At 43.6% G+C, this 19607-nt stretch overlaps 2 protein-coding genes across 5 annotated transcripts in view; one reads left to right on the forward strand and one right to left on the reverse strand.

Annotated features, from left to right (window-relative positions):
* Positions 1-9639, forward strand: part of mms22l (MMS22-like, DNA repair protein) — a 16916-nt gene extending 7277 nt beyond the window's left edge. Inside the window, exons 14-26 of the mRNA XM_019256519.2 lie at positions 595-811; positions 927-1216; positions 4606-4787; positions 5000-5150; positions 6051-6190; positions 6515-6657; positions 6947-7103; positions 7262-7407; positions 7581-7792; positions 8060-8226; positions 8640-8736; positions 8905-9072; positions 9239-9639. Of these exons, the coding sequence (XP_019112064.2) occupies positions 595-811; positions 927-1216; positions 4606-4787; positions 5000-5150; positions 6051-6190; positions 6515-6657; positions 6947-7103; positions 7262-7407; positions 7581-7792; positions 8060-8226; positions 8640-8736; positions 8905-9072; positions 9239-9314 (2146 nt within the window). The 3' untranslated portion in view covers positions 9315-9639. The remainder of the gene's footprint in view (positions 1-594; positions 812-926; positions 1217-4605; positions 4788-4999; positions 5151-6050; positions 6191-6514; positions 6658-6946; positions 7104-7261; positions 7408-7580; positions 7793-8059; positions 8227-8639; positions 8737-8904; positions 9073-9238) is intronic.
* Positions 9640-9746: 107 nt separating this feature from the next.
* The window catches only part of klhl32 (kelch-like family member 32), a 30466-nt gene continuing 20605 nt past the window's right edge, over positions 9747-19607 (reverse strand). For all 4 annotated transcript variants that reach the window (XM_027287079.1, XM_019256522.2, XM_010736952.3 and 1 more), the window contains 5 exons: positions 17419-18145; positions 17178-17236; positions 15309-15501; positions 13437-13531; positions 9747-11425 (listed from right to left, as the gene is read on the reverse strand). In XM_027287079.1, the coding sequence (XP_027142880.1) occupies positions 11264-11425; positions 13437-13531; positions 15309-15501; positions 17178-17236; positions 17419-18145 (1236 nt within the window). In that variant the 3' untranslated portion in view covers positions 9747-11263. The remainder of the gene's footprint in view (positions 11426-13436; positions 13532-15308; positions 15502-17177; positions 17237-17418; positions 18146-19607) is intronic.

Consider the following 19607-nt stretch of genomic DNA (forward strand, 5'->3'; position numbering starts at 1 on the left):
TGTGTGTGTGTGTGTGTGTGTGTGTGTGTGTGTGTGTGTGTGTGTGTGTGTGGTTTTATCGATCTCTCTCTGGTGTTGCAGTAAATTGGTTTGGCTGTAGAGAGAGGGACCAAGCGCCTACTGCTGTGTGTCTGAGTGTCTCTGACATTTAACATGATCTTTAAAGGCATTTCTCCACAGTGCCCGCAGGATCTAACAGCGTGCTGGGTAAGAGAACCACCCAGCACGTTGTTAGATCATGCTTACTCCCTCTCTTGCTTTTTCTTTCTCTCACACACACACACACACACACACACTCTCTCACACACACACATAGGCCCGGGCCGCCCAGCCTCTCCCCTGGAGCTGAGAGGGTGATGGAGGCAGGTGGTGTGGTGCACGATGGGGGTGGAAAGTTCAGTTAGTCAGCATTTAAAGTCAGGGGGTTTCAGAAGAACAAATCACCTCTGAAGTGAAGGTGAAAAATTTAACTGTTTTGTTGCCTCAGACTAAATGAAAACGTAAAGAGCAAAACTCCTTTTAGCTCACCATCTCATGTGCCACATTTTAAAAAAATGGTCTCTTACTGCCTCTATTATTGTTTTATGTTTCTAGGATTTATTCCAAGTTCTCCGCAAAGAAGATGCAGGAGTTGTCAGAGGCAGGCCTCATGAACTTCCTGCTGCTGTTTCTGGTGGTGGCCAGGAATGTGGAGCTGGAAGACGTGGCCAGCAGGGCCTGTGAGCTGCTTGGATTTCTTCCCTCTAACTGCCCCACAGGACACCGCGCCCTGGTCTGGAGGGGGCAGCTATCACTGCTGTTATTGTTCCAGGTATGTTTCTTAATCAAAGATGTAATCTGGAAGTGTATTGTTGCAAGCCAACGAGCCGATGCACAAATTCTGCCAGTTCAGGATTTTTTGACATCATCTGATATTTCTTCTCCAGGAGAGGGGTCTGGATGTTGGTGCACAGGCCAGCTGGCTGGCCTCCTCCTTTAATGAGACGGCCAAAGAGTTCTACAATAAGACCACAGAGGTCTCTCGCAGACTGGCCCTCTGGGGGCCCCTTGGCTCATACCTTGAGGGCGTGGCTGAGGTCTTCGAGACGAGCACCAGTCTCAACCTATCGGAGGAAAAGCTCCTCAACGAAGGGTTTGATTGGTTGTTGCCTGCTTGCCGTGTATCTGAGCTGAATTCTGCACTGGGCTTCCTGCAGATTGTCCTCGCTCAGCTCAGGTGAGACAGCCTGTTTAAATACTCACCAGCTCCCAGGAATCACTTACTTTTTCTCAGTTTCTCTCATTCTTCTCTTTCACTGATAGGTACTCCCTCACAGATAGCGGACACATTCAGACAAATGTTTTCAAGCCGAGGCCAAGCTAAGCTTTTATTAAAATCTGATAAGTGGCTGCAGCAGAGAAGACTGATCTCTTCTGCTCTTCCCAACCCAGCCTAGAGTCCACTCACTTCTGATACTGACAATAGGTGGATTGTGCTGTCAGCGGGAAAGAGTGTCTATAAAGATCCTGTGTAGCATTGAGGCCCCTGTTAGTCTCAGTAGACCTAGTGGCCCCGAGGTCACCCTCACCAGGTGCTGCTGGAGCTCTGAGTAGAGTTACAGGCCCAAGGGATCTTCCATGGACCCTCCTGTCGTCATAGGGACGCCAGTGGCGCTGTGGGCTTGTTGAGAGACTCTGGTCGGTAGGGCGTCAGGACGGGTTCAGCTGTAGGACACGGGTGTTCGTTACACGATCGACCCCAGCTGAAGGTCAGAGAGCCACAGCTGAAACAGTGTCTGTTTATGTGTGGAGGGAGAGGTGGGAACAGAAGCAACAGTAGATACAAATCAGGTGAGACTGGAAGGTCTGTGAGGAATGTTGTATGATCTTTAACTGTAGATTCTCAATTCAGTACGGTCCAAAGAGCAGACTGACACCTTGTTTGCAATGATACTTTACTCTCTAATGATCCGCACCAAGCAGTTCTTTATATGCTTACATTTGCATAAAGTGAGTACTATTAAACTTTTCAAATCCACAGTTACACTCATATGCTCAAACTGTAATTGAAATCTTGTTCAATTATAGTTATGTTTGCAGTGTTAACACAGCTGCAGTGGAACCCTAATGCAATGACTGCCTTTATGAAAATAAAATGAAGAGACTGCCGCAGATTTCTCAATCAGCTTTGTTAAAATCAGCTGCCAGCAACTGCTGGAAATGACACTGACGACATTGATGCTAAAAAACCCAAAACAATGAGCAGAAAGCTGCTAAAACACCGTAAATCTGAGGGTAAATTTGCGTTATAATTACCAGTGGGATCCACACTATGGGCACAAGTTTTGACATTATATATATATAATCCTTCAATCTATTGTTAATATGAACATGTTGAATAGAGCAGCTTCAAAAAAGAAACTTGTGATCAAAGATAAAAAGAAAGGTACAAACCTGGACAGGCACTGAATGTCAAATGTAGTACTTGACATTCAGTCAGCGATGCTGACACAGAAAAATATTAAGGTTTGATACTCAGTTAGTTTGCTGCTTTTCTCAATAAGCAATAAACTCTTAAATAGTTTTCATGCCTATATAAATATACTGTGTTCATTTGTAGTTTTACAAAGCACTGAAAGTATCACTGCCAACTTATACTCGCACTGCTTTAAAAAGGTTAATAAATGAGCTGAAACACTGGAATAAGGACATTGTAAAGTGAAGTGTTGCCAAGCCCTCCGCACTGATTCATGTAGGTGTATGATTGCTTTAATTCTCCAGTGTCTACGCTCCGACCTCTCCACCCTGCACACACACACACACACACACAGACACACACTAACCTACACACCTGCCCACACACCAAAAGTGAAACACAAACCAAAACGTGCTCATCACTTATTTCAGTGCCGGGCTCCCGTAACATGGTATCTCGTTAGCTCTGCTAATTCCCAAACTTCCCATCTCGGATCTCGGGGTTGGAGGGTACACATTTGCACATTAATGGCCAAGGAGAGAGAGAAGAAGAGAACTCCCAGAGGTCCTCTGTGTTATGGCCCCGACCACACTGACCCATTTAACCAAATAAAAAAATACCATGCTCTCTCTTTCAAATCCGTCCCGCCAAATTAAACATAATTCTTCAGCCTGGCAATTCTCTGTATCTCTTTGTGATTAATGCCTTTTTCTGTGACACAATTAATGGGCAATTATGTAGCCTGGCAAATTTAGCCTGTGCATCATTATGTCTACTGAGAGCCGTGTGGAATCTGCACACATTAAGAGAATTATTCTGCCAATGGCTGAGGCAGTGAAGGGTCCGAGCATTCACTCTTGATAGCCATCGCCATGGCGCTGAGGCAAGAAGCCAGTCCCAGGCATAATTCCTCAGTTTTATTCCTTCCCATGACCCTCTGCTGCGGGAGGGGTGGGGGCGTCACTGGTTGATGAGGTGAGCTGGCATTGGCACACCATGTTGGATCTGTTTTCGGTACAAACAATTAATCCCCATCTCCTTGGCTTGAAAAAAAATACAAGGCTCCCTGTGAAGTGTTTTCCTTTTGTGAGCATTAAGACCTTTTACCGGATGTTCAGCTTTTCCTGTTCAGAGTCAAGGACAACTACTGACGGAAAATTTACCAGATACACCTTTATGTTTCGATAAAGATGCATGGGCAAGGTTAAACAGAAAGTGGTCAAGAAGTAAGGTCAGCTTGTGGCTGGCTGTGTGTTTGATCTTTCATTATTAGGATGCTATATTTTATTTCACCTGTCTGTATGTTGGATGCAGCTGGGGGAAGGGTTAAACGAGGAGTGTGTGTTTGTGTGTACACATTGTAAGAAGCCGCAGTGAGCAGGATTAAGTGAGGTCTCTGACGATGTCTTGTACAATGAGGGTTGATGGGTGTGAAAGGCCCATTCCGCAGTAGTAACGAGGCTAATGAATTCAGACTCTAATCGATTGTCTCAGCTCTCTCTGGATTAGATGCAACCTTGCTGGAAGGGAAGGCACTGCTGAGGTGTGTGTGTGTGTATGTGTGTGTGTACCACAGTAGCGTGGTTGAAGATGGGATAGATGGGGGTGGGATGGGGTGACGGGGGGGTTATTAGTTCCTCTACCCTTTCCTCCTTCGCCAGCACACCTCAGCTCCACTTCCCCACAGCCCCCATCCAGGCGAATGGGGGGACAGGAGGATCATCTCCAGTCTAAATGAGATTACAGCTCCTTCAGCTGCTTATCTGGGCTAATGCCAGCCACTGTGGGGCTGCTGTAGCGGCTGGGGCCAGGGCCAGGGATGAGCCAGAAGAGCCAAAGTATAGTCTGTGTACAGGGGATCAGCATTAGGCTCCACTCTATGCCTATAATATCCTCCTCTCTTTCCCCACCTCTACCTCCACCCCGTTCTGCTCCACACTGCAGCGCACCGCCGCACCCAGTAATCCCCCAAGAGAGAAGAGAGGAAAAACACATGAAGAAGGAGTGAAAGAGAGAAACAGGGGAGCAAAAGGATTTGAGAAAGTAGAGGGCGGAGTTGGAGGGCTGTGGGTGTTGTACACAAGAGGGAGCGCTATGTTCGGATTTAGCATTTGTTTTTCTTTTGTGTATGTGTGTCTGTGTCCTTCTAGACGGGTCCATCAGCGCAGTGTCCAGTCAGCACCCGCCTTGGCATGGGCTCCTGCTACCACCAGTGTGGTGAAAGAGCGCCACCTAGCGGTAGCAGCAGCACTCTGGGCGCACTTCTTCCCCTTCCTGCGCAACCTACGCCTCTCTCAGACCCCTCCAGCACAGCTGGCGGATGCTGCTGCAGGTCAGTGACATCCATTGGGAGTAAAAAGACACTAAGCAGAGGGAGGGGGGATTGAATAAGGAGAGAGTGGAGGGAGGTCAAGAAAGAGTTTTGGACAACAAAAATGGATATGTGATAGAACATTTCACAACATCCGTACACTGCACTTAAATCACACATGTATCAACATTCTAGTAGTTCAAACAAAAATGAAGTGATTTCATCTTCCTCAGGCTTCACCCTACTGGCCTTTGATCTGCCCAGCTCTGCTCCTCAAGACCTTCAGCCCAACCCAGTCCAGTCCATCATGCAATGCTTTGGCTGGGACGACATGGTTCACCCACTTCTGGTGACTCGCTACCTTCCCCATCTGCTCCAAAACAGGTACACTTAGCCTTTGAGATCCACCCCATCATGCCTGTACCTCAACCAGAAAGCATTTTCATCACATCACTCCTGATGGGAAAACATCAGGTCAGTCAGACGACGATGATGTACAATTCTGTACCTGTCAGCTATCAAGCTTTATCACGGCAGACACCACTTGATATAGTAGTAGTGTTTCCACAAGTCCTGTAGGTATATTTGGCAGCATCTAATTAATAAATTAGACGTTGAACGTCCTTGGTATTGTCAAAATTGGTTTTAATGAAGAAATTGCACCCGTGCCTCTAAACTGAATACAGAATGTAGTACATCTTCAAAATTACACTCTTGAGTACAAAACAACGTCACCCTCAAAGGTCCTCTTCAGAGAGTGCCAAGTGATATTAAGGTGCTACACTTGAATATAAAACCTGAACAAGGACACTCATATTTACTGTGTATAAGTATCAGCTTGCCAAGTCTCAGATCACTACTGTTTAAGCTGTAATTTATTAAATGAAGTAATGGTTTCATTCATGCAGAAATGTCATTAAATTACCATTTCCACGGAAACGTTCACCTCCCCTGTCCTTCTAGACTCATGGTTAAAAAGTGCATGTCATCTGACAGAAAGAGATATTTATGTTTTCAAGACGAGTGGATTTCAATGCTTTTGCATTATTTTGATTGTGACTCTGCATAGACATTCTCCTGTCAGAGCTGCATAACGAGGCACAGAAATAGAATTTTAACATTGACATGTAAAGTGTGTATATATGGAAGAACATACAATGAACGTGCCACTCACCTATTTGATGGCTGATATTTTATCATATCTCTGTCGACAGTAAAGAGCAGTACATCCAGTAGTTGTTTCTAACTTCACACATGTGTGTGAAATGATTCTGTCTCTTTCAGTGAGCTGGTGTCCTCACTAAGCAGCAACTCTGCTGTCATCGTGTCCGGTTCAGCACAAAGCCTGTCAGTGAGGGCCTGGTTCCGCTGTGTTCTACAGCAACACCTTCACAAGAACCCAGATGGGTCTGACAGCAGAACAGGTAAACGCCACAGAGTCTACAATGTGATATATAAAGAACCATCCGTTGGCAAAATTTGTGTATATGTATTTCTGGCATATCATGAAATTCAGAGAGGTGTATCCCAGACAGTAAAGGTTGGAGAATTTGATCTACTCGGGATCAGGGAGTTTTGCAGATGACATATACTCTGTTCCCAAGAATATCTTTTACAACTAGTATCATACATTAGATCAAATTTTTATCATGTCAGGCCAAAAATGAAGTGTGCAAATTGACTCCTTAAAACCCCAAATTACGCATTCTTATTAACATACTCCATGTTTGTGCCTGCATGGCTTCTAGGTCGGGCCATGGAGGAGCAGCTGTATGAACTGACCCGGCTTGTGCTGAGGCTTCCTGAGGTGGACAGTCTTTTGCAGAGAGCGGGCCTCCAGTCCACAGCCACCAGGCCAGAACCCACTACAGTCCTGGAGATGTTTGTCAAGGTAACATGGTGTGTGTGAAATACTGTTATGTTCTGTCTATGGTGTTTGATTCTGGATTAAATTAGCCCTGGTTAGATTAGTCCTAGTTATTGAGACATTGTCTGCTGTTTCTGTCTGTTTACACCTGAACGTCCCTGAGATGTATAGTACTCAGCATATCTTAGTCAAAATTCAAATCTGCACTACATGTGATGCATGCTTAGCATATCGGTCTCTTCTATGGCAGCTTGTATTTACATGAAAGTATTTCCATACATTTCTTTTCTTATCTGCTTTCTCGTGGCGTCAGGCTGTAGGCAGCGTGTACAGTGGACTGCAGATTCTGTCTGAGCGTTCGGCCATGGTGACCAGAGCCCTGGACTACATTGGTGACATCATGAAACACATTAAACCTTCTCTGATCAGCAAGAACCCCGAGGGACTGCAGCTGGTGTACTGGGCTGTTGGTAGGCGCAGAGCCTGTATACTTCAAACACATTATACCATTGGAGCAGCTTCATGAAGCCATTGTTTCCATATATTTACAGCGCGGTATGAGTCACAAACTGTAGTCAGAAGTCATTATACTTGTATATCTGACTATGAGTGTCTCTGTTTGATTCAGGTTGCATAGTGAAGCACTGGAGCCCCCTGCTGGCCACATCTAAAGCCCAGCAGCTGCTGTTTCGCATTGTGGACGGGCTGCTGCTTCCCCACAACCTCACACAGCAGGACAAATCTCTCAGGGACAGCCTGCCTCTATATCTACAGGTTAGGACAAACACATATTGAACCCTGAATCACAAACACGTGGACAATTAGGACACGCAGTAGCCCTAAAGATGTTTATGAAAGAGACCTGAAACCCTGATCAAAACCCTTTCATCTCTCGTTTGTAATGTGTTCACGTCTCCATCGTGACGCTTTGAATTATTCTCCTGCAGGGTCTGTCAGTGGCTTCCAGTGTGTCTCAGTCTCAGGGTGTCTACCTGAAGCAGCAGCTCCGCTCCGTTACCCGCAGGTATCTGGACTATTTCCTTCCTGCCTCACCTTCCATTGGCGTCATTGCCAACCACCCAGTGCTTCTGAGCGCCTGTGAGGCCAATCCAACCACCTGGGGAGCAGCACTGAGGAAGACCATCCTGGAGGTGCTCTGGTAGGTTTCCAGAACAGGGAGTTTGCCAGCCCATAACTGTCTGGCTTTGATATTAATTTTACGTCCAGATCGTGATTGTTTGGATATGATTCAACAGATGAACTTGTGCAGTGTGCTCTGTATATAAGGACAGGATGAGTTTTAATCTTTCTAACCGTATTTTTGTAGATTTTTTTTTTGTCTTTATCAAAAATATATTTCCTAAACTGTGCAATTCTTCTTCACAACTTGAAGTTACTGGAAATGTCCCCTTTTCTAATTTTACAGTGAGAACTTCGTGCAGTTTAAAGGTCATGCCCCTCCACCTCGGCTAGCATCGGTCATGATGTTCCTCTTTGAGCTTCTGAGACGAAACAGCGACTCCGACCCCGCTCTCCTCACTCTGCCCCTCCCGTCTCTGCTGCGCTGCATAATGCTGGTCAACGAACCACAGGGTAAGATCACACTCATGCATATGCGCACTAAATAATCTGAAGCTCATGAAGTGTAGTTCCATGTTTTGATATAAAGGGTATCAACTAATGTGGGCAAGACAAAAGTTACGGTACAAAAGAGAATTTACGGAGAGGTTTCTTCATTTCCTGATACTCCCCAGTTCTGACAAACATAATGTTCTTCTTAGTTCTTCAAAATAAATGTGAACAGACCGTCATCTGTTATGACTTCACTTCAATATCAGCTCAACAAATGCTGTAATCATAGTACTTACTATCAGCAGAATGCTTCCAAACACATCCTTAAGGTTTATAATTTTCATCAATCCTCACTTTGGAGCAAATTATACAGAAAAGGACACGTTTTGACAATCAATTTTGTGTTCATAGTAATCAATTTTTTTTCCGTGCAGTGAGGAAGACGAGCACAGATGCCTTACAGCTTGTGGTGGAGCGATGTGCTGCTGCATCTACAGGAGCACCGTGTGACCAGATGATCGCTGTTTTACGGTAATTGACAATAATGTCTGGCAATAAATATCTGCACCTGCATTAGAGCTGCGTGTGATGGTTTCACAGGATGCACAAAGCTTGATGCATGCACCACAGGCACCGTTATTACATTAGAGCCTCTTTTATCCTTCATTCTTTTGTACTGCGTAATCCCAATGTTCCCAGGTCGTTTGTGGAGGAGAACGAGGGAGTCTATGACAGGCAGGTATACAGTGTCCTGGAGACGGTGGCTGTTTTAGATGCCTCCGTGGTTCAAGCTCTCATTCCCAACCTGTCTGTCAGCCTGAGAAACACCGAACACAAGAGAGGACTGGGCAGGAACATCGCCTTGAGGTGAGCGAGCACATGAATCACATCTCGGTAGCCACGTAGAATTTATTCATGGCCTTAAACTATTTTTAAGTTGTCTAGACAATCGGCAGGTATTCCGTACTGAGCTTTTGTTTTTGTCTGTGTGTGTGTGTGTTCACTTATATGACCGCTCCATCTCTCTGTGTAGGAGTGCATATAGGAAGTTGCTGTGCCTCCTCGGGGAGAGTGGGCAGGCAGAAATAACCAGTCTGGAAGCAGACTGAAGAAGGACCTGTCGCTGGCTCCAAGAACCACTTGTTAGTCATACAACCTTCTCTTTCTTGCCAAATCTCTTAATTTGGCTACAGAAAAGGGCACTGCAGTGCTGCTTTACATGACTGTCTTACAAAGTATGAGGGTGATCATGTTAAACCTGGATCTACACACAACTGTGAATATTCAAGCTTAAGGTGAAAGAACTGTGAAACTATGTCCAATCATGGACTTATATACCTAATGTTACAGGTTGTATATAATGTACATATTGTAAAGCCTTGCATTTTCACAGATGCAATATTAATGAAATAAAATGTGACAATAAATATGAATGTGCTCATATCCGTCTCCACCTTTTCATTTCAGTTCTATGGTGAGGAATGTGAGCAGTGAAGTGAGCACAGACTATTTGTGCTTACACCATCAGGTGCTGGATCTGTCTCTACTCGGTTGGCACTCTGAATTACAGATTTGATGACAGTCGTGGGCGAACCCAAAGAGTTCAGTAGCAAGGGGAAAAAAAGAAGAGAGTAAAGGAGAGTACTGTTTGTTCCAATTCTCTCTCTCTCTCTCTCTCTCTCTCTCTCGCTCTCTCTCTCGCCTTTCCAAGTCGCAGCAATCTCTTGCAATCCGGCTTTAGTTTGCACCTAATCACATGAAGTCTCACTCCTGTCTCCCACAATCACCGAGTCCCATTTTCTGTCATTGCTAGTCATTTTCCAGCCTCATCTAACTGCAATGCACCCCTTCATCTGAACAGCTCTCTGCTGTACTGCATTCCTTTTCTTCCTTTTCTCCAGCAGTATCAGAGGTGGATGGAGAAGCAAAAGAAAAGCAGTGGAGGCGATGATTTAAATTAAATAAATTAAATGAGTGTTTAGTTGTATAATGTTGCTAAATAATTCACCTTTCAATTAGAGCTATTAACAGTCTCCCTGACCTTTTTATTTAAGCAGCTTCTTTATTCTGAAAATGTTCCGTGTATTCTTTCAGACATGTCGTTTTGGACAGACGAGGGAGTGCAGTCTTTCAGTGAAAGATTTTGTTTTGAAAATCACATTATTATAATATCATATACACACTTTGGAGAATATTTAACAGATAGTCTCCAAATGCTGACAATGGCCAGACGTTCAATAAAACATAAACAGTCTTAGGTCCTGAGCATAATAATAAAAAAAAAAAAACTCACACATACAGTAGCATGTTGCAGGAAAATAAAGTAATTTTTGCCTTATTTGAATAACAATCAAATCACATGGTCATTTATGCAGTGATGGGCTTCAGCCTCAGGCTCTTGATACTTGCTAACCCAATCTGTAATTTCAAAGTACATGCGAGTCAATGCGAAAACAGGCTTTGTCCTCTGTATCTTGAAAAAACATCCTGCACATGTTTTTCAGGCTACTAAAGTGATTATAGAGGTTTGATGGGAGCGCTAGAGAGAAAAGCTCCTCCAGCCCTATAATGGGTAACAAAACAACAGTTTCTTTGAACTGTGTGTGGATAACTGAGTATTCAGTGATGTCTGCTTACCACAAGTCACTTAATTGGGAATAGGATTGGCATTTTGTTCCTTGTCTTCTGAGGGAATCATAATCTCTCTGGAGATATTTTTTTTTCCTTAACTTGCTTGTCGCGTCTTCACTGGACATCATGAACGGTGTCTTGGTCTTTGGGGAAATACAACAGATATGCTGTATTACAGCTGACGGCTGCTTGATTTTCAGTTTCCTACAAGCTTGCAGAATCACATGGCTCTTGTAGATCAGGAAAGTATTGTTATTACATTTGGGTCTCAAAGAAATCCCTGTACACTTGTGTGACAGAGATGGCAGGTTCCAGGATGATTACTATGATCCAGTAGTTTTGTCAGTCACGTTTGCAAATCCTGGCAGTCCACAGTCCATTCTCTGGTTACGTGTTCGTGTTTTCGGGCGTTTTGTTCACCAGTGGTTTAAACAGCACCTATCCTGTGATGGGGTACTTGAAGAGTCTGTAGGTTTGGGCAGGTGAAGTAAGGAGCGGGGAGGAAACAAGTTGCTATCCCATTGGAGGCAAATGGCAGTGTTGGCCCGTAGAAAACCTCCTCTTTCCCCTCTGTGCTCAGATCCAGCACCTGAGTAGAGGAAATGTATACGGTAATATGTGGTTTTCTTCATAAACTACACCACTACACTTGGCTGCACAGAATTTGAAATCTATTTGATAATGGAGCCAAGGGTGGGGGTTGTCTAAGTGAACTATCATCACATTAGAGACAGAACACAGATATATCTTAAAGTTACGGAATTCAAAGAACAAAAAGTACTGCATCCACCTGGTGGAATAAATGATCATATCTCAACTACTATTGGATAGAGAAATGAAACTGTGTACAGACATTCATGATCCCCAGTGGAGGAATCCTGATGACTTATAGCACCACCATGAGGTTGGCATGTGGTATTAATGTGAAATGCCTCAACAACAGTTGGATGTATTGACAAATGGAACCAAAAGACAATTGGCTTTGTAGAAGCAGCCATACTTCACATTCCCACTATGCAAACAACTCAATTCCTACATCTACATGGCGGAGAAGCACTTAGAAAGCATTTTTCTACCTTAACGGACAAAGCTTCCCAATAACACACCCACACCCACAAAAAGTGGCCTGACCATCAGCAGCAACTTGTTGGGTTTAGCGTCTTCCTCAAGGTCATGTGAGCACATAGCTACAATTTTACATATAAAGAAGCATAAACAGTGAAAGTTGGGGGGAAGGTATATCACTTACATAAAGGCAGAGTGGACAAAGTGTTATTATTCTTTTTAATTTTTCTTTTTTTTTTCCAAGTGCAGTAATACAGAGATGAATAATATCTCTGTAGTATAAGGCTACATTTCTTTTACCATCAGTATTGCACTCTACATTAGTTTGAAGCTCTCTGACCATCCATTCCTATCTATGGCTGTTTCACTATGAATAATATTTCCAGAATATATTTCTCATGAGCTTTAAGTTTGGTTGGTATTAAAGATTAATGAAACAGTCATCAATCTATAAACCCGGTTTCTGTTTCTGGCTGATTATAAGTGAGTAAGATATTTAAGTAGAACATTGTCTGCAATAATGGTCGATCTGCCATTGCACTGTTTCTTTTATCCTTGGAGTAAAGAGAAAAAAAATGTTAGATTTAACTGAGGGGCTGGTGCTATAGATAGATAGATAGATAGATAGATAGATAGATAGATAGATAGATAGATAGATAGATAGATAGATAGATAGATAGATAGATAGAAAACTCAATGGAGAAAAGCATCTGCACACTCAAATCCGTGCAAAAATCCTAATTTGTGAGAATTCAGCCACAGACCTTCTTCAGCTATCTGTTTTTGCCTTGACCGGAAGATTTTTGAACAGATCTGAGTATGCGGATGCTTTACTTCATTATCTTTGAAGAAATAAAAATGATTTCTAGAAATCTTTCCACTTAGCAGAACTGAGGGTACTGCACTGCATTTTATCTAGGTTTAACCGTTCTTGTCCTGTTAGTTATACCAGCTTCCTCCCCACTTAAATTAACTTTAGCATATAAAGTTGAGAGATTCCTGGAAGACTGTTTGCATGAGTACATTCTTGCTACCAATTTGCAGTGGAGGTCACCAGCACTAGAATTTTTTTTGGCAAGAAACCAGGCAGTGGAGGAGCAGGGAAAGGAAAAAGACAAATAATTTATCACCATGAATTTCAAATCATGCTCTTTGGCACCCTACAGTCACATTTGGTAACTCTGAAATATTTGAAAATCACTCATTTTCAAAGCTTTTATTATTTTGCTAGATGGTGTATGCTTAACTTGTAATCTAATGCAATATTTTTGACAGCACTTGAAGGCAACATTAAAACAAATCTTCAGTTCTGCTTTTTAAAAAAATGTATCACATTTCCACTTTTCACTTATTCCATGTCTTACTATACATGATATATAGTCATGTTCAATTCACTATATCATAAGTAGTGTGCTTCTGTTTTACTTCGACAGCATATTGTCACTAGAACAGCTGAAATCATACCACTTTATGTGATAATTCAGACATGTCACAACTGTGGGGCTGAGGCTAAATCTAAAAGCCACTTCTCTCACCTGAATGCATGCCAGAGGCTCGTTGGTCCAAATGGAGTATCCTCCGACCACATAGATCCTGTCATCATGGACGGCAACTCCGGACTCATTTTGACCTGGGGAGGACAGAGCCGGCACAATGTTTCACTGTGCCAAGCAGAGGGCATTGTGAGAATATGACTTCTATGTCCCCTGAGAGGCAGAGAGGGAGATAAATGGAGAAAAGATGGGGCAAGGGCGGGGGTGTATGGAATGGAGAGCAAAGATTGAGCTCCCGTTCTCTTTCCTGTGACTTTGTCTTAAACTTTTACAGATAGAATATGGAGAAGATCCTAGAAGAGAAGAGGAAAGTCATACAGGAGTAGAGAAGGAGGAATAGCAAAGTTACCTGAACTTTAAACCCTGTAAGCCTTCACTGAAGACTTACCACATGAAATGAGAGAAATATGACCGCATCCTACAGTACAGCATGTGCACGATGGAGGTGGTACTCCATCCCACCTCCACCAGTATGGCCGCTATAGATGCAGCATGCCCACGGCTCCAAAGTAAGGATATATGTGTTTTCACTGTATATCATCACACCACCTACTCACAACCAGCAGGGAGGCATCATGTGTCATGTTTTTATCTAATGAGAGGAGGATGAAGCAGAGAGCTTTACTCAACTTATGTTTCCAACTACAACATACACAAGTAAAAATACACTGTGCTTGAGGTAAATTGGCATAGAAGTCCCTGGAGTGAACTAAATAAGCAGAACTTGAAGTTCTTCTTTTTTTTTTTATGTATTTTTTTATTTATTTTAAATCCATATTTATGTATTAAGACTTTAACACATCTGCTTCATCAGCACTGTGTGGGTGTGGTCTGATCTGATTTAACTGACGGTGGCCAACATAAGCAACAACCTCACAACTGTTCACTCACTTTGTGACTGCACTGTCACCAAATCTTGATTGGTGTGCAGAATGATGTGACATCATCTTTTTTCACTCATGTGAAATAACTAAAACAGTTCCACCTCAGGCAGAAAACAGTGCTTTACTGTAGTACTCCGTCATTTGTCATAGAGAATGTATGTTTTCAGGGATTTATAGAAGAGTTGACCATCTAAGAATGTCAATCCAATATTCACTCTGCGTTTGGCTCTGCTTTGGTTTCCACCTTGCCTGATATCAGACAGAATTTTTTTTCAGACCATACTCTAGAGACCACCTGAACCTGAACATCATCTATCTTTTTTATGGAGGTCTCCAGTGCTGTTCTTACTCGCCCTTGGTTCCAACACACCGCTTGACAATAGCATTAGTATCGCCTGTGTTGCTGATTGGCCAATCCTTAGTCCGTGCTCACTTTTCAATTAAACTGCTACTTTATGTCAAGACGCCAGACTAGAATCAGTCAACTACCTATGTGAGCAGATTCAAAAGACTTTCCAGGCAACTTTCCATCAACTCCTCAGGGAAACATCCAGCTCTAAATCTGATAAATGCTCAACAATGTTGGCGTGTCGCTAACATAGTGTCTATGTCGTTTGGTTCTTTTTTAAACAGCTGCCTGCTGTGGCCCAATAAGACCCACCAAAACTGTAAAGTTGCCGGTTTCAATTGTGTCTCGTCTCAAGCTAAACCCATCATAAATATATCTGGCATATAAATCTGAGAGTGGTATCAATCCTCTCATCTAACTCTCAGCAAGAAAGTGAATAAATGTATGTCAAACATTGTATGTCAATACTAGCAAGAACCTTTCTACCTGTTTCCGTCTATAGCAACACTGAAAGGAAAGAACGTAGTCTTGCAGCCTAGATGGTTGACCAGTTAGTTACTATCAACTGATTAATCATCTACAGTATAAATGCCACATGTGTGGTTTCTTCACTTTCCCCACCCGTGAGAAGGCTGAAGGAGCAGCGCGTCCACTGGTCCAAGTCCATGTTGTATGAGTCGATATGGCGGACCAGGATTCGGTCGTTGTTGTAGTCCAGGTCGTTCCCGCCTAGCACATAGAGTTGCCTCCTCACCGCTGCCATGACGTGGTAAACTCGCCTCTGCAACATGGGGCTGCGGGGCAACCACTGGTCCTGAAAAAGGAGGTGGAGGTGGTGGAGAATGGATTGGAGGGGGAAAGCAGATGGAGGCCAGGAAAGAGGGAAGAAAATGATATGATGCAGATGAGAAGGACGTGAGATGGAGTACGAAGAGGGAGGCAGAGAGAAACAGAGAGGGTGGGAAGGGAAGGAGGATGAATAAAAAGATTAATATTTAAGCATATCCATGCATGGGTAATTGATGTATGCTCAGTGCTAGATAAATAACGTGACACTGGAGCTCTGGTTTGTACTAATGACTTCCCTCCCTATTTCTAATCATATGTTTCAGCCACTCCATTTTACACCGAGGATCCCTGCTCATTTCACTAAGTGTGTCGAAGCTTATTTTGTGTCAGTGTGTGTGTGTGTCTGTGTGTGTGTGTGTGTGTGTGTGTGTGTGCGAGTGCGAGTGTTTGATTGAGGCAGAGAATGAGAGAGTGTATGTGTGTGTGCGTCTGCTGGGAGCTGACGGGTGGCCATCTGTTGAGGGTAGAGTGGGTGGGGGGGTTGCTGTTGCTCTGGCAGGTGAATGTAGATTCATGGTGAATACAAATGAGACTCTCTCCCTCTCTCTTTCACTCGCTTCTTCGTTCCCTCGCTTCCATGCCGACATGTACAAACACAGACCCATATGGATATGCACCTTACACATATACACACCGCATACATCCATATACAGCCTCACCAGGATCCAGCCCTCTTTAACAGCTGGCTCATATACATACACAAACAGAAACTGCAGCTTACATTCCACTACAGCTAGATGTGTGTGACTATTGCAAATATAGAAATGATGTTTGATTAAATCCATTTTCATCCACGATGCACTAAAACAAACTAGATGTATGTGTATAAATGTATTCTGTATTTAGGATTAAAGGTTCTAACCTTGTAGTGGAGGATTTACATTAAATGGCCAGTAGCAGAGGAGAATTCTAAAGTAAGCTGTAGTAAGTACGTGTTTTATGAAGTTTTCCCAATTTTCACGATGTCATTGGTCTCCATTAATTTCCATATGGTGTGAAAATCAATTAGCAGACTCTTGACACCTGCCTGTTGTGTAATTAGTCACAGTGTTCATAATGTCTGCATTCATTTTCTGAAAATAAGTCATTATTGTTACGCTCACATTAAGAACATTACTGTGACAACATCAGTCGACTTTTGTTTCTACAGCCCAAAGCCACAATTTTGTCCTAACAGTCTGAACAATAGCACTCCCACCATCTTCACACTCTTATTTAGACAAGGAAAGACGAGCGACTAAAGTCTAAAATAAAATACTAAAAATCTTCATCTGTAATAACTGACGTAGCATGGGAGTACATCGAATACATGCGAGGTGCGTGGAGAAGGGAAAGCAGCCTTAAAAGGTAAACACTTCAGAATCAGAGCATCAGAACATGTTGGTGGATGCATGGAGAAATTTAAGTACAGTGCTGTCTTGCTCAGACTTTTAGACTCTGATGAGGGCCTCTCTGTGGAACCATCACTACAAGTTAAACCTTTCGCATCAGACAGAGTCATTTCATCCATTGTTAATATGAAAATATTAATTCGAGCAGCTTTAAAAAATGTGAAATTCTGCAAAACATACAGCCACTGATTTGGCTACTCACAGAGCTGTCTTTCTTAATATACTAGAAGTATGAGTTGATCACAGTTACCTGTTCTGGGTCGTACACCATCAGTCGATTCTGGTACTGAGCTGTGTTCGTCACCCCACCTGTAATACAAAGGAATAACACTCTTTGCTTTTATCAGGGAGCATAAAGCAGTGTATATCTGAACTACGGGTCAAGCAGTGTGTCTGCATGTTAATGTGTAGATGAGTAGAATACATATACAGTAAATGTAAGGCATATGTGAAGTGTGTGAGTTTCTTCTTCCATATCACTGTATATATACCTGAGACCCAGAGCAGGTTGTCAGCCACACACCCGGCGTGGCAGGACAGTGAGCGGTCGAAGGGTTGGACAAACATCCACTTGTTCCTCTTGGGACAGTAGCGCTCCACAGAGGGCAGCACCTGCCTCAGCTCATTCCTGCCCCCTACTGCATACAGGTACTGACCCAGAGCACCCAGGACAAAGTGTTCTCTGCAGGCCTTCATGGGGGCAATCTCAGTCCAACAGTTGCCCCTAGGGTCGTATCGACAAGCTGTCCTTACAGCACACGTCCTCCCAGTGGCATGCTCCACCTCCCCACCCACAACAAAGAGAAAATTCCCCATTACGGCCACACAATGGTGGCTGCGACCAGTGGGCATGGGCACCAGCTCACTCCAGTTTGACCCGCCAGCGACGCGTACGTGCTCCTGAGCTGCTGGGTTGAAGTACCGCAGCTCCCTGACTCTGCTCACCTCCCGCTTACGCCCGCCAGCTATGTAGAGGGTGAGAGACTGGAAACGGGGCCTGGTGCGGGCCGACTGGTGGAGGGGCTGGGCAAAGGTGGCATGATGGTAATCCAGGGCCTCCTCCACAAGGGCGGCAGCGGTAGGGCTGGACTGGACCAGAGGGTGGCTACGGGCAAGGTGGTGCAGTGTGGGGACGTCCATCAGGCCATAGCGGACGTGCTGGAGTAGATCCTCAGTGTACTGGTATCGACAGTCGTGTTCCAGCCACAGAACGACCAACTAGAGGCAGATAGAGGAGAGAAGAACTGTATCAAGTGAGTTATGGACTGTGTCAACGGTCCATAAAGAGAGTTAAGTGTGTCCTATAAAGTTAGCCTATAATATCATACAAATTCAGTGGTACGCTTTAAGTCCAGTTCAGAGCCCAGGTGGTAGCTTAGCAGGTCAAAAATAGAGATTCACCATTTTTTATGTTTGCCATCAATTTGGCAACTGCTAATAACTTTTCTAAATGTACATTTTAATAGCTATATCAAAATGATTGTTTCATTGAAATATGGTTTAAATTGGGGTACAGCATCTTAAATTGTTTGTGCTTTGTCTCTTTTGGTTATTATCGATAAAATCAGTACAAATCAGAGAAAAAGAAAACGTTGCCAAAGCCCTCCTCACCCAAAACATTTCCTTAAAGGGGATGGGAATAAGAAATTAAGGGAAGAGGGACAGAATAAAGGGTGCAAGAGGAAAGTAAAGGGAAGAAGTCAGTGTGAAAGAAAGGAAAGATTAGAGGAATAAAAGAAAAAACAATAGGAAAGAATTTGAGAAAATTGGGTGTATGACTGCTAATCATAATTATTTTTCCAGACACCTAAAGGCTATTATGGTAAGACTGAAGCAAGCTAGCGCTGCATCCATACTTGCCAACACACACACTCAGAAGTACTTATTAATCAGCAGCATTCAATATACAGACTGTAAATATCCACAGGCACCCTCTTTTGTTTAATGCAGGCGGACTGGGTTGCAGAGAAGGGATTTAATTGAACTTGAGAGTGGAGGAAGGTTATTTAGCTGTGACGAGGTGTGAATGTGGGCGAGATGACTGGAGATCACTGATACCATTATCAGGAAAACCAAGTGTTTTTTTTACGTGATCTGTGCAGAACATAGGACAGCAGAATGAAGGTAAGTTTTTAGTGACTGAGAACACGTTTTCAGACCATGATGGATGACCACAAACAAGGTGTCTCATCAGTAATTAAAACACAGTGTGCCGTATCATCAAAATCTGTATGTGTACTGAACACCCTTTCCTATATTTCCCCTTCAGTCCTCTGAAGGAGTGAATATGCAACAAACATGCAAGTCAGGATTGTCTTTTTGTGCTATCTGTGCCACTCTCCTGTCTCTACCTCCCTTTCTCTATCGCTCACCCCGCCTCTCTCCTCCTCATTGCTCTGAAGTGACAGTATGTGTGTGTGTGTATGTGTGTGTGTGAGCGTGTGCACTACGGCAGCTGACTGTGAAGGTCACGCTGCATCACACAACTTCCTCAGGGCACAGAATAAATCAACTCCTTCTCCCTCCTTCCCCTCTGCACTGGAAGAGAAAGAGAGAGAGAGAGAGTGTGTGTGTAAAGAGGAGAGAGCGAGACCACAAAAGAGAGTGAGGGGAAAGAGATAGTGAGGGAGAGAGGGAAGGGGGGGGAGGAGGTGGAGGAGGAGGAGGAGGAGGAGAGTGA

Source organism: Larimichthys crocea, chromosome XIII (genome assembly GCF_000972845.2).
Source record: "Larimichthys crocea isolate SSNF chromosome XIII, L_crocea_2.0, whole genome shotgun sequence".
Taxonomy (NCBI): Eukaryota; Metazoa; Chordata; class Actinopteri; family Sciaenidae; genus Larimichthys; species Larimichthys crocea.